The sequence below is a fragment of the Solanum lycopersicum genome, chromosome 4 (assembly GCF_036512215.1).
Source record: "Solanum lycopersicum chromosome 4, SLM_r2.1".
NCBI lineage: Eukaryota > Viridiplantae > Streptophyta > Magnoliopsida > Solanales > Solanaceae > Solanum > Solanum lycopersicum.
In genome coordinates this window covers 51,524,763-51,538,795 of record NC_090803.1, presented here as the reverse complement: position 1 = coordinate 51,538,795, position 14,033 = coordinate 51,524,763, and the positions used below count along the sequence as shown (strand labels likewise).

Below are 14,033 nucleotides of genomic sequence, written 5' to 3'. Positions count from 1 at the left end.
TGATTATATCAGAAATAACATACATTGCATAATTATTAAAATGAATTATTTGCTTATAAAAATATCTTTCATAAATATAGTGGAAAAAATGTAGAAAGATTTTGAGAGGCAATTGTGTTTTTAATCAGGTTAATACATGCATTAAAACTTCTTACATTGCAAATATCATGATTTTTCTTATATTAGTTATAAGAAAAAGGCATAAATTAATCACTAAAGTTGTTAGAAAAGTCAGATACACGCTTAAATCTATTACACACCTAAAATATTCAAAAGTGAATTTAATATTACCCATAAAACTGACGTGGAAATAAAAAGTTTGAGTTAAAAGAAAAAGTCAATTTCTTCTCCACTCCATCTCGTCAAACGTAAATATACATGTCGTTTTGATTGTTTCTTTGTGATGGAGGAAGACACCTTATTATTTTTTATTTAAGATTGTGATTGAAAAATTATTATTTAAAATCTTACGTCTCTATCCGAATGTAATAATTTCTATCATCCCCGTTGATTTTCTCGACCATGAAAGGATTGTCTCGTCAATTGTAATAATTTTTTTGTGGTGGGTTTGGAGATGGGTGACAAAACTAGTGATGGTAATTAATTTCAATAATGACAATAGATTTTGTGATTTTGTTATGATAGTGATGAATTTCAATGGTAGTGATGTGGTTCTGACAATGAATTTAGTTAAGTTTATATGGATGGTGGAGAAGTGAATTTGGTGATGACGGCAACATTAATAAATTTAGTGAAAAACATTAGTTATACATGCTAATAAACAAAGTACGTAAAGATAATGCAAGCAAGCTATAATAATTTCAAGATTTGTTATATGATGCTACTAATTATCATCTTAAACTTGTGTCTTTTCCATTAGTTATCAAATCGATTAAACAAAGTACGTAAAGATAATGCAATATGATGCTACTAATTATCATCCTTCAAAATCCCAAGCTAAACAGTTATTCGAATTCATATTCTCGGTAGGGGCGAAAAGGCCATGCGGCTGATATAATAAGACATCAAAGAGAACAGCATAAAGTACACTGAAACTTGATTAACAATTGAACTTCTCCAGGCAAAACACAAAATGCCCATAACAAAAGACTCACAGTTTGTGAGTTGCTACCAGCCTACCACAAATTATTCAATTCAAGCTATACAAACAGCGCTATGACACAACAAGAATTTAGCAATCAGAAACTTTTTCATAGAAAAGTAAGGTTGCTTCAGCATCAAGAACATCTCTCTCGGAGACCCCATATACTTCGGTGTCTGAGATGCAAAACCACTTATCAACAGCAGATCCCAGTAGTTCAGCATGATTGTCTTCACTAATTTTGTCTCTCACTCGTCTGAAAACGGTGTAATGCCCACTACCAACTATTCCAAAGTGCTGAACCACAGAGGTTAGTTGGTACTTGTGACTTATGGAATGCGTTATTCGGGAAGTTTCACCCTGCAACGTAAAAAAGGATAGAGGAACAACATCACGTGAGCTTCAAATTACACGAATAAACTAACAATACATGACATATGAAAGCATAGAGTAGCAAAAACAGATAGTGTAAGTGAAATACGCAATACTAGAATCAACTTTAGAAATACAGCAGATGGGCGACATTGTCCTCCCTGCTCCAATATTAGTCTCCATCTGTTCCCACGACTCACGAGGTTTGTACTATAAGCAAACATCACAGTATTCTGTTTGATCCTTAGAATGTGACTATGTTGGTTAAATGAACGAAAAGAACCACCAAATGGATGAAAACAAAAAAAGAAGGAACACAGTAAGGCATAACATGGAAATCTTCCCTGCTTCTAGATTAGTATCCATTTGTTCCTAAGAAGTTAACACTGTTGTAATTGCACACGGTGAAATAAGTGATCAATCATCTTCTATTGGTTTCCTTAGCAAAAGTTTTATATGCCTAATTGTGAAGCAAGATTCACAACCAATTTGTTGAATGGCAAGGATGCTCTCTACATGTAGCACATGTCCGTTACAACTTATTGCTTCCATTTTCACAAACTTCACCTTAATGATTTTGTGCAATGGTTAAAGTTATCAAACAGACTTGAATAAACCGCCTGCTATCAAAAATTGATTAAACTTTGACTGCAAAAAGAAGTCACAATGATGGAAAGTAAAAGTTCAGGGGTTCCAACGAGCAGATTTGATCACACAGTAATTATTAGGGAGATATTGAACCTGTGAAAGAGAATTATTTGGCTGGGCTACTATGTAGAGATTCTGATGTCTAACGAGCCAAATGAAATTCCCTCTTTTCTCTTGCAGTAAATACACCTACATTAAAGTTTTCCTTTGTGTGCCCCAACTTTTCTAGATGGACAATAAAGAGTTTCTATCATACAAGAGTAGCTAAATCAGAATCAGCTTCCAGTCTAAAGACCTATAGATCTCGGATCTAAACTGTACCTAAACTTGATATGCATGCATCTGCCATTTTAACAAACATGGAAACTACTGCAATATATTATATGTAAATGAATGCACGATTTAAGTCGTTTTGGCGTGCATATCATGAATGCACATGTGCCACAGATGAAAAGACATTTAAAGACAAACAACGCTGTCCAACGAACACTAACTAGTTCTATACATATTTCCCTAATCATTCAACAACAGCACATTGAAAGGTCTGGCCTTGCAGTTTGAAGACAGATATAAGAAAAATTTAACAAGTCTTTCACAGCATTGCTTAATATTTCAAGAGAACTAAACCTGAAGTTACCAAAAATAACATAACAAGAGGACCTCGTACCCTTGAACTGCTTTTCATATCCCTCCCTCCGTTTGTAGATTCTATATTCATTCCTCAAACTACACAAGCTTAAATGAAGCGGACATGGATGGTTAGGATTCAAAGAGTGGATCCCAATTTGCTCAGATTGAGGCATCGGTGTTGTTGTTGTTGTATTCCTCAGATTATCACAAGATTGGACTTTGGAGTAACCGAGTGATTTATTAAGAAAAATAATAAGCAACCAGCATGCAAGTAAGAGAAATCTCAGAGCCGGATCTGGTTTTTTCTGGATGGCTAGCAAGAGATATATCGGTACTTTACTCAGGAATAGTACTAGGTGCAAGTTTTCCTTAAGCAGTAGAATCTTGCTACAAACGTAAAGCTACACAACTTACGTTCACTTCGAGAGTAGGTGAAAATCTCCAGTGACGGAATGGATAGAATCATTATACATATAATATGTTATGCGAGAAAGTTTAGGAGTAAATAACATTATCTACCAAGAGCAACCAACCTGATTTCCAGAATGTGGAGCCAGCTGATTTAAGCTGATCTTCTTGTCGTCTCCAGCCTCAAGCAAACTTGATTTTGACTTTAGTGCTTTAATACCAAAATTATCTGAGTCACGCAAACCGGCCGTATCTTCTACCTCTGTAGAAAATTTTCTTTCACTTTGGGTGATGAAAGTCAACATCTCCTTATTAGCTTGCAGATTTAAGTTATTGAACAAAGGGAAAGGTTGCTGATGTGTGATTTGCCCAATTTGCAGATTCTCTTCCCAACTCTTTGTTCCCACTCCACTCTTCACGAAAGGAGCCAAGTCCAAAATCAATGGAAATGAAATATGGCCCTGAACACAAAATTCAAACATTTGAGGGTTTACAGTGAAGCAGAATGCACCTAAGCAAAGTATAAGATTTGAATATCAAACAACAAATCCATATTAGGTTGTCGATTAGGTTCAGACAAAAACACTACAGTCAAAATGTATCAACTAAAAGTTGTAGTTCTGATACTCTGAAGTTTATGCAATTAATAAGTTGATTTTGCATTCAAACAAAAGAAAAGAATCACATAATGTGGGTCAGCCAAAAGTAGAAGGGTGTCCTCTCAATCTAGTGGACTATTCAATTTTAAATAAATTGTGAAATAGGATACAGAAAATACGCCCCAGGACTTTGGTCTAGTGGTAAGAGTGCAATGTGTGATCTGTGGGTTAGACGTGCAGCAGGATTCAAATGCTGCTGAAGCTTAGTATTTTAAGTGCAGAAGGGTTAGAGGCAGACCAATTATCTACCAAATTTGAACCATGTGCCATTGGCCCTTACATACATTTCTTTTAGACAGACAAGTCACAACTACATGAGTTTGTCAATTTTTTATTTTTTTTTAATGTATTTTCGGCCAGTGGCCATTTTATTTATTCAATAAGAAGATAAATATTAATGTATGCAGAGGTGAGCTCAATCCTTTTTTGATGAGCAGTGAGCTCAACTTGAAACACAAGAAACGGAGAAAGACTAAATAACGTGACTTAGTGAATGCAATGGACAGGCGAATATGGCCAGCCAAGAAAATGGTAATTCATAGATTCTTGATCAGAGTAACAGCGAGACCTGTTAGCTAAAGGTGGCCTATTTTCAAAGACGGCAGCTGTTCTCTGTGCCTAAAAGAAGATAGTCTTTTGTGAGAGGTATATTGCAAAGAAATAGGAAAAGTTTCTGACTGCTTGAGGAACATTGGCTGCTTAAAAAATAAAAAAAGAGGAACAATGGGTGCTAGTGCACACCTCTTTGGTGATTCAAGCAGCTAATACAGACGAATGATTGTGTGGGGAAGGCAGGTGGATGATTTTAATAACAGGAAGCACTTGGTGAAAAGATGTTCATAATAAACATATCCACCTTAACCAAAATGGATTTATGACATTACAGGACATGCCCACCATTTTCAAGGGCCATTACTGAACCAACTATCAGTAAGTCTAAGATTTTTACAAGCTGATGACCAAGATAAAACAAGTTTGGACATGAGACTATGTCCGTTTGGGAAAGCTTCTCAGTAGACCAAAGTGCTTATCTCTTTTTTCCTTCGTAAAATGCTTATTTTAGCAAACTAGTCTTACTAGAAATAGCCTCTCTACCTTTTACCCAAGGCAGGAGTATGGTCTTTGTACATCCCACCCTCCTCAGACCCCATTTATGGGGTCACACTGGCCATTTGATATTGTTGTTGCATAATTAAGAAAATTGAGGTGCTTGGCCTCATAAGGTAAAAAAGTAGCTTTTCCTCGTAGCACTTTGGAACCTTAGCGAAGAACAAATTACTGCAAAATATAAGCAAGTACTTTTAAGATTGATTTGGCAAACACAAAATGCTACTCTCCAAACTATGTACTTCTTTGAAAAACACTTCCCGAAAAAAGACACTTCTCAAAATGAGTCTTCCAACTAAAGGTTCAAATCAGTATAAAAAGAGAGGAACAGAGGCATTTTCAGGGGCAAGAATCAGGAAACAGTAATTGGTGAGAACAAAAAGCAAGAAGATCAATTACAGACGGCTGAATCAGGACTAAGAAATGATTGAAACAAAAGGCAAAGTACCTGATGCAAGCAAGCTGCAAATCAATTCAAGTATATGCCATATGCTAAATTCAGATAAGTTAGCTCTTCTAGTCTTGGGTAGAACAGAGTCGGGCACAACAAATTCTTGCCTTCTTGCTAAAGACATTAACTATAATGGGAACAGAAGGAATGAAATTCCCATATAGAACGACGGAGATGGATAATTATGGAGACAAGTAATGCATCAACCAAAACTGAATACAAATTGATTTTGGAGAGAGGTGTTCTAGAAAATATGGAGACTACTCTGCAGAGGAGGATTCTGATGATTATAATTATACACTGGAAACACAGAAGCAGCTAGCTCAGATATGGAAGATAGAAATTTAAGGACTTGGAAAGTTCATAGGCATCTGGCGGGGATCTGATAAGGAAGGGCAGAGGAATCAGTGACGCTACTAAGAATAGATGGCCAAACAATTGAACCAAAAACAAGGAGAAGTGATTAACAGGAGCAGGAATTAAAAAGGTTGAAGTGGAAAATCAGCAATGATGGGAAATAGGTGAATGGAAAATAAAAAAACAGTGAATTAAATCGTACAGAGAATATAGGCTTCCTATTGCTTCTACTGAAAAAAATTAAAGGTGAAATTTACTTCATTTGGCTGCATTCTTCTTAAATAATATAATCTACTTCCTTAACTGAAGAACACAACCCACTTGCAAGAATATCAGTACCTGAAGTTTGTTCTGTTCTCCAAATACATTTATAGAAGCACGTTGTAAATGAAGACAGAGAACCTGCAAGGTGGCACAACAGTAAGCACATGCAAAAGAGTCAACAAATAAAACACATGAAAAAACCATTAAATCACAGAGCGCTGAAGCATCAAGTATTAAAATTAAATCCTATTTGCCCCAAGTGACATGTAAAATGTTACTCCTTGACGATCCCTTATTTTCCTCGTTTTATAATTTTGTTGGCAGCTATATGGTCAATCCTTTTTAATTAAGAACCTGATTCTAGCCCCTTTAATAAGACTTGAAGAAAATGACACCAACAATCATACCTTAGGACTCCGGCCAATACTGAGTTGCTTGAAAGTGCGTGAGAAGCTATTTGACCATGGAAATTTAGCAAGGCATGCTAGCTGTTTGCAATCACATGAATCTTCCTCATTGCACAGCTTAAGTTTTTCAACAATAGCCTGATAACAAATCCCATCTAATTAAACAGATTCTAGGATCGCCATAAATATGTTAAAAACAGAAACACAGAAGAGAACCATTGACCAAATTCCTGTCAAATCGAGGAAAAGTTGTATGATGACATATAAATTTTGCCTAGGCCATATTTGAGCCTATAGACTACAGCCACAAGCTTCAAGGTTAAGGTAGTATGCTAAACTACAATGTGTAAACCAAGGTCACCTCATTTTCATCCATGGCAGAGACATACTTTTCGGCAGCAGTATGCCAACAGTGGCTGCACTTATAGTTCTCGAGTTGTTCCGCAACAAAGAACTGCTTCAGGCAATGCTCGACAGAACACCCAGGCATCTGACATTATGTTTGAAAAATACATCATCATGAATATGGAATCAAATTAAGGAAATAAAAACATACGACAATGGAGTTTTAAACGTACAATAGCCCCAGTGCTGCTTGATGTTGGCACAAGATGCAAACTATGAAACAACTGAAAATCCAGAGAGATCTGGAAAACAACACAATATGAATAAGTAAAATATGAATGAAGATCCAGAATATAGGGCGTGAACCCAAAACTGAAGAGAGCATTTAATACAAGCTATCACTTATTTACAGCTAACTTTACAAAGTAAAAGGTCCAAACTTGACCTCATACAGCCCCACAAACAAAATAATGACCTAAATGATAGAGATTTGCCATATATTATGCATGGAAGGAGGACTAAAAACTAGTGAAGAGGCATGTTGATAAGAATATGAAAGAACTTGCATGATCATGTCCTCCAAGAAAGATAAAGATTAAAGCCAGCAAACCTAGGGATGAAATCATGGAAAAATACTAATAAGATGGCATAAAATGTACCCCCTCTGTTTCAATTTGTTTGTATGGTTTTGACTTGGCACAAAGTTTAAGAAAGTAAAAAGACTTTTGAATCTTTTGATGTTTTGACCTTTTCTCACTTTCAATGTACAATAGACACCAGTTAGTTAATTATTTTTCTTTAAAAAATTATCCATTAGGTAACAGTTTGTTCCCTTTTACAGCAACTTGAAATCAATATCACAGATTGCATGAGCGCCTGGGCTAGCACAGCAAAGCAACTCTAGAATATTCTTTGTAAATTTAGCAAACAAGTTCTATAATGTGCAAAAAGATACAGCAGGCAATAATTAAATTGTATGATATTAAATGTTCTTTCAAGTACCATTCAACCTGAAACGAACAAGTTTGGCAGTTTAAAAAACTACCAAGAATCCCATCAAAAGGCCCAAGAAAACTCTGCCTCCATCTCTCCTGTTCACTTTCTCCTTTCATCCTTTGTGTAACAATCCTAGAATTAGGAAGTGTAATTACATCCGCCAAAGAGCTGTGATCATGAACAAAAGATTCTGACAGTTCGGCTCTTAAAGAAGATAAAAGATGGGAGAGTGCTTCCTCTGCATCCTACATTTGGGAAATATGTAAGTTAAAACACTAGTACTAGTGATAATTGTCCGCATACTGTGAAGAAAAGAATACCTGCTGGCTAGTTAGATTGAAACCAGGAATGTGAGAAGTCATGGCATGCATCAATCTCCTTGGACTTAGAACAGTTCTTCCATGTCGCACAGTACATAATTCTGCAGAACATCACACCAATCTTCTCATTGAGCATTTAGACATTACTTGTAATAAGGAATAAGGAGGAGTTCTCCACTTTATGTTGATTTCTTGAAGAAAAACATAGTTCTTTGATTAGGACTAACAAATGTAAAATACTGGACAAGTTCACTCTTTTATAGTTAAGACTTAAGAGTGAGCATGTACCTCTAATACTTTTTAAATCAAAATACCATCTAGGGGTCTATGCCAAACTCCCTCACCCAAAACCTCAAGGCGGCTTTGCTAAAAATAGACTTACACATAAGAATCATTGGTTCCAACCAATGTTATCAAAAGCGAAAGCGCAAAAAGTTCTAAGGTCTGTTAAGGCTTCAAGCGCAAATAAAGCGTAGACTTTTATGAAAAAAGGCACAAATGGAGAAAAAGACAAACATACATGTTTGGTCCGAGACTAATAACTATAAGCATGAATAATAAGAAATTAAAAAGAAAAATTCAATAATGATAATAGCAATTGTTTAATGTCACCTCTTCAAAAATCGCTCATTCCCAAGGAAATGTTTGTCTTAAAGACTTGATGGCGATATTGAAGCGCGCACATTAAGAGATGTGAAGCGCTCAACACGTTTTGAGCCTCGCTTTGGGGCTTTTGCGCGCCTTTGACAACACTGGTGCCAACTTATTATAGCAAAGCAGATGCAGATTAAGTATTACAACCAAAATATAAAAGTTTTCAACTTCCTTTCTTGAATCTCAGAGAACTAACAAATTGAGATTTAAGTGTTAGACAATTTTACCCGTTCAGCAAGCATTATTCCCTTGGCATTTATGTTCAATCACTTAAAAGCATTTAGAAATAAATAAAATTAGGTAAAATTAAAGTTAATGTATCTTTAATAGGGAATCTATGAAAAATTTACTTCCAATAAAAAGACTTTTGGATAAGTGCAACTGTGCAACGTTTAGAATCAGCACTGTTTACACAGTATTTTGTTAAAGTAACTGGCATTCTAGCCATTATTTAGATTTGATAGGATTCCAAATTAATAACCAACTTCATTTTTTTTGGCGCATTTATGTTGCCAAATGATCAATGGCCAAATTTGGAAATTGCAGAATCAACACTTACATATCTGAAGAGTAGAGAAGGTGAAAACTTATCACAATTAAATAGTAGTTAGACATTAGTAGTGCTAAAATCATTCAATGTATGTTTATCATAACAGTTTGGCTAAATACAAGTATTGATTAAAGATTATTATTAGCAAATAAAAACTAAAATAACAGCTTAGTATTGTTTTTATAAATCATCTATTATCTTCTATGCTATTTTTAAAATGGGAAGCTTCTAATGTTGAAGTTGAATTACCAAATTACCCTTTAAAAGTTGAGTGACTATTTCATCCTTCACCTAAAAAGCCTTTTATTTAAAGAAATATTTTCAGCTATACTTTCGAAGATAATTAGGAATGCAAAAAGCACCATAATTTACTAATGCGTTAATTAGTTATTGAAGTAAAAATTTGTGGGGAAAGAGGCTTAACAAGATAATTAAGGCAATTATCATTTATCAAGAGTGTTATTAGTTTGTTACTATACATAACAATAATTAGTTGTTGAAGTCAAGAATATGTGCAGAAAGTCTTAATTAGTTGTTGAAGTTAAGAGTACGTATAGAAAGTCTTAACTAGTTGTTGAAGTTAAGAATACGATAAAAAGATTTAACAACATAATTAACGCAATTATGTTATTTATCAAGAGTATGAAACAGTAAAAGTTTGAAGATCCATTAACTAATTAAATATAGGCTAATCCAATGAACATGTGAAAAGGGAAATCTGAAGAGCATTTGATCAAAAGAATTAAATAAAGGCAAGAAATGGCTTTCATTTTCCTCAATGATGCTTTTAGGTTTAGCATGTTCTTTTTAATCTTTCCTTCTTTTTTTCTATTTTTTACTTTTATGTTTCCCTAAAAGAAAAGTTTGCATAAACTAAGTGAAACTGAAGATGGAGAAATATGTAGAGTTAATGGACGTTGGAATCAGAATAATCGCTAGATTCAACTCCCATCACCTTCAAACTTCACGAATAATGAAGACCACCATCTCCATCTGTGGAGCTAGCAAAGATTCATGAGCTATGGAAGGGAAGGGGGTCGGTTTCTTTGAAAGACTGATGTTAAAATTGCCACCAATTAATTCGCTTTTTATAGTGTATAATGATGATGACTTTTTAAATGAAAAGACAACATATATGATTTGAACATATTAATATTTACAGCCACAAATGGCGTTGTTTGTTCTTTTCCATATGCTATAAATTTGGGTTTAAACTCAAATACTTTAGAAGATGCATACAGTTAAGTAAAAATGTTATTTTCGCTACATTAAGTATGCATGTTGTGGATGCTTTTGTAGGCAAGACGTATGCCTGAAGGAAAGCCAATTAAATTAACTATTTAATTATATTTTTGTAGCTTTCTTTACTACTATAGAATAGGATTTATGTTTCCTATCTTCATACGGATTAGGTTTTTCTATCTTTATTATTCTAGAATAGAATTTATGTTTCTAGTTTCACAAGAATTAAACTTCCTATTGTTGTAATAAGACTCCCAATTTAAAAGGGGGTTTGAGGAATAAAACCAGCAAGTCGTCTTTAACCAAAAACAAGACATCGGAGTTCTCTCTTTCATTGAACTCTAACTGACGAGCTAAAGTTGTATACAAAATAGGTCAATCTAGGAATTCAAACAAAGGCAAGGAAAAGTCGAAGTCAATTGATTTAGATTTTTCTGTTCATAGTCTTGTGACTCGATCCTTCTCTACAAACTCTAACAGTGCATGTCTCCACATCTAGTTATCTATAGATACCTCCTACATTCCCTCAAGGACAACAACTCTCTTCAGCATAATAACTATATCAGAATAAGAAGATCATTGTAGAGTTAACACCAAATTCGATGACAAACTCTTGTTTTCCTGATCAAAATACATAAAATGCTAGAATGAGATAAACAGAACAGCTTACATGTTCCAATTTGCAGCTTTTTGGTGTCCATATAACCACAAGCGTTCATTCTCGTCTTTGTAAAGTTTGCCACACCTTCAACGTATAAGGATTATGTGAATATTCAGTTCTGCTTCATCAATCCATAATCCACTAAAATGGAGCGGCTCTTAGCCTATTCCTATTTATCTTGGAAATGAATGAACTGACACGACATATCCAAGGAGAGATGTATGGTATATGTTATTTGTGAATGACAGTTTTGATTGACAAGACACGCAGCGGAGTTAGCAATAGGTTGGAGGTTTAGAAAAAACTTGGAGCCTAAAGGGTTCAGGTTGAGCAGTTTTAATACAGAATACTTAGGGTGCAACTTCAGTGACGTAACTCACGTGACAGATGTGGAAGTAAGGATTGAAACACAAACAATCCCTAATAAGAAAGTTTCATGTATTTGTGTCAATAATCTAAGAAAATGAGAAGATTAATGAAGATGCTACACATTGTACTGGAGCGAGGTGGATGAAATGGAAGCTCGCATCCTATACAAAAGAATGTCACCATGTCTTAAAGGTAAGTTTTATATAATGTCAGACTTGCTATGTTGTATGAGGTGGAGTGTTGGTTGGTCAAGAACTCACAAGTCTAGAAGATGGAGTAGCGGAAATAAGGATGTTGATATGATTGTGTGGGCATACTAAGACAGATTAGGAACGAAATTATTCGAGACAAGATGGGGCTGACCTATGTAGTGGACAAGATGAGGGAAATGAACTGAGATGGTTGGGGCATGTAAACAGAAAATGCATGCATGCCCCATTAAGGAGGTATGAGAGGTTGGCAATTGAGGGTATAAGGAAGGTAAAGGTAGGTCAAAGAAGTCTTAAGGAGAGGTGATCAGACAGGCTGTGGACAGGACCCTAAATAGGAAGATATGTAGGTTGAGGATTAGGGTAAAAAGTTAGTAGGACGAGCATTGTCTAGCTTCCTTTACAGTATTGTTATTTTTACTCTCCGACTATATTAATCTTCAGTTTTAACATGTTGTTTCATTTGCTTCAGGTATCTTATCATTTTGTCGCCGCATCTATTCTCTTCTTCATTGTTTTCAACATGACTTGGTCATTGTTATATTTGCTTCACATACTTATTTTTTAAAATGCTTCTTTTTAGCCTATGGTATAATCTAAAACAGTTTTTCTACCTTCACAAGGTAGGGATAGGCTACGTACAGTCATACACACCACCCTACCTAAAGCCCACAATTGGGATTACAATGGTTATGTTGTTGTTGTTGTTGCAATTAAATTATCTTAAGCTCATGCTCTATTCCATAAACTCTACCTAGCTATCAGTTCTACCAGCACAAACTCTTCTTAGTATCCACATTTGCGTTAGACTAGAACTTAAATAGGTATTTATTCATATTTTTTTCAAAACCACGGTGTCCGAATCAATCTCAACTGATTCGACAAGATACCTGCCATCATTTATTCCTACAAGTTACAAATTCTACTATATCGGATTTCAAACTCACCTTCAACAAGCGAAGCCAAAGCAGCAACAACGGGCAAGTCTCTACTTCCTTCCATTGATGAACCCTCATATTCATCCACAACTTGCTCCAGAAATTTGCCAAAGCTTTTACAGCTAGCTAAAGCCTAATCCAAAATCATCAACACATATATATAAACAAGAAATCAAGAAATGCTAAATCAAACAAAACCCACACCAAATTTGCTAAACCGATTTAAAAAAAATTGAAGAAAAAGATGCAATCTTTACCTGTAAAACAACATTCAAAAAGCAGTTGTTACCAAGATTTTGCAATCCAGGTACTGTGAAATGATCTTTTTTTGAACTTGATAGCATGATGTTTGTGATTTTTGCACCATCTTTTATAGCAAAAATCAAACCACCAGCAATACTTAATACAGTAGCAGCAACTGAAACTTGAACAGTAAACCAATGGGAATTAAACCCATGTTTGAATTTGTGTATAAGTGAAGACGAGTGTATATTCATTGGCGACAAATTTCAACAACTCAGAGAAGTAACGCCCACAGAGGCTGCTTCTGTTTCCCATTTTCCCACTTATTTATATTGTGATAATAATAAAATGCAAAATATTTCCCTTTATTACTATTTCTTATGAGCAAACATATTTGTTTGACACCTTTTTTTATAATAATTTTAAGATAAAATTTAAAAATCATATATATATATATAAAAAGAAAATCACCGACTTCCTTTTAAATTTATTTATTTTCAAAAATAGCTCTCTCATTTCATAAAAAATTGCAACTTTTATGAATAATTGTGACTTTAATGAAGAGTTTTGACTTTTTATAAAAGTTGTGACTTTTATAAAGAATTATGATTTTTATGAAGAGTTGCGACTTTCATTAAAAGTTGTGACTTATATGAAAAAATGTGATTTTCATGAAAGGTTGTGACCTTTCGAAAGATTGTAATTTTTCCAAATAGTTGTAACCTTTCATATAAGGCATAATAAACATTTGTGCAGGGTACTCTTTGTTATCTATAAACAAAGGGATTTCCTCTCACTTCTTCTTCTTCTTCTTCTTCACAACTAAATATTTATGAACTTTGTTCCTGTTGAGTGGCTCACCGATGATTGCTTATGTTACAGATCTTGGTATAATTTATTTAGTCATTAAATTATGTTTATGTTAGTAAGGAGAAATGATAGGATGTAATAAATTTCATTTTCTTTACATTATTAATGTTTGTTACCACGTAATAATCTTGTACGTGAGATGATATAGTGTTTTAGTTTTAATAACTGATACATTTAAAATATTATTTTATAAATTCTCTGATCTTAAGTTCCCTCGCGAGGCGCGGGTAA

At 34.5% G+C, this 14,033-nt stretch overlaps 1 protein-coding gene across 1 annotated transcript; it reads right to left on the bottom strand.

The window, feature by feature from the left end:
* Window positions 1-1,045: 1,045 nt before the first annotated feature.
* On the bottom strand, window positions 1,046-13,271 carry LOC101263107 (ubiquitin carboxyl-terminal hydrolase 27). Its single transcript, XM_004237433.5, has 10 exons — window positions 12,947-13,271; window positions 12,699-12,822; window positions 8,067-8,167; window positions 7,761-7,991; window positions 6,984-7,052; window positions 6,767-6,895; window positions 6,406-6,543; window positions 6,074-6,136; window positions 3,286-3,621; window positions 1,046-1,462 (listed from the first exon to the last, which is right to left on the bottom strand). The coding sequence occupies exons 1-10, from the start codon at window positions 13,184-13,186 to the stop codon at window positions 1,193-1,195; spliced, it is 1,701 nt and encodes a 566-aa protein (XP_004237481.1). The 5' UTR covers window positions 13,187-13,271; the 3' UTR covers window positions 1,046-1,192.
* Between the last annotated feature and the right edge of the window lie 762 nt (window positions 13,272-14,033).

What these genes read in the sequence shown, in the direction of transcription:
- LOC101263107 (XM_004237433.5), bottom strand. Translation starts at nt 13,186, where the DNA reads ATGAATATACACTCGTCTTCACTTATACACAAATTCAAACATGGGTTT. An exon ending in TTTGGCTTCGCTTGTTGAAG is followed by an intron (nt 8,168 to 12,698) that starts GTGAGTTTGAAA and finishes GATGTTCTGCAG; the next exon opens with AATTATGTACTGTGCGACAT. An exon ending in TCAATCTAACTAGCCAGCAG is followed by an intron (nt 7,992 to 8,066) that starts GTATTCTTTTCT and finishes TCCCAAATGTAG; the next exon opens with GATGCAGAGGAAGCACTCTC.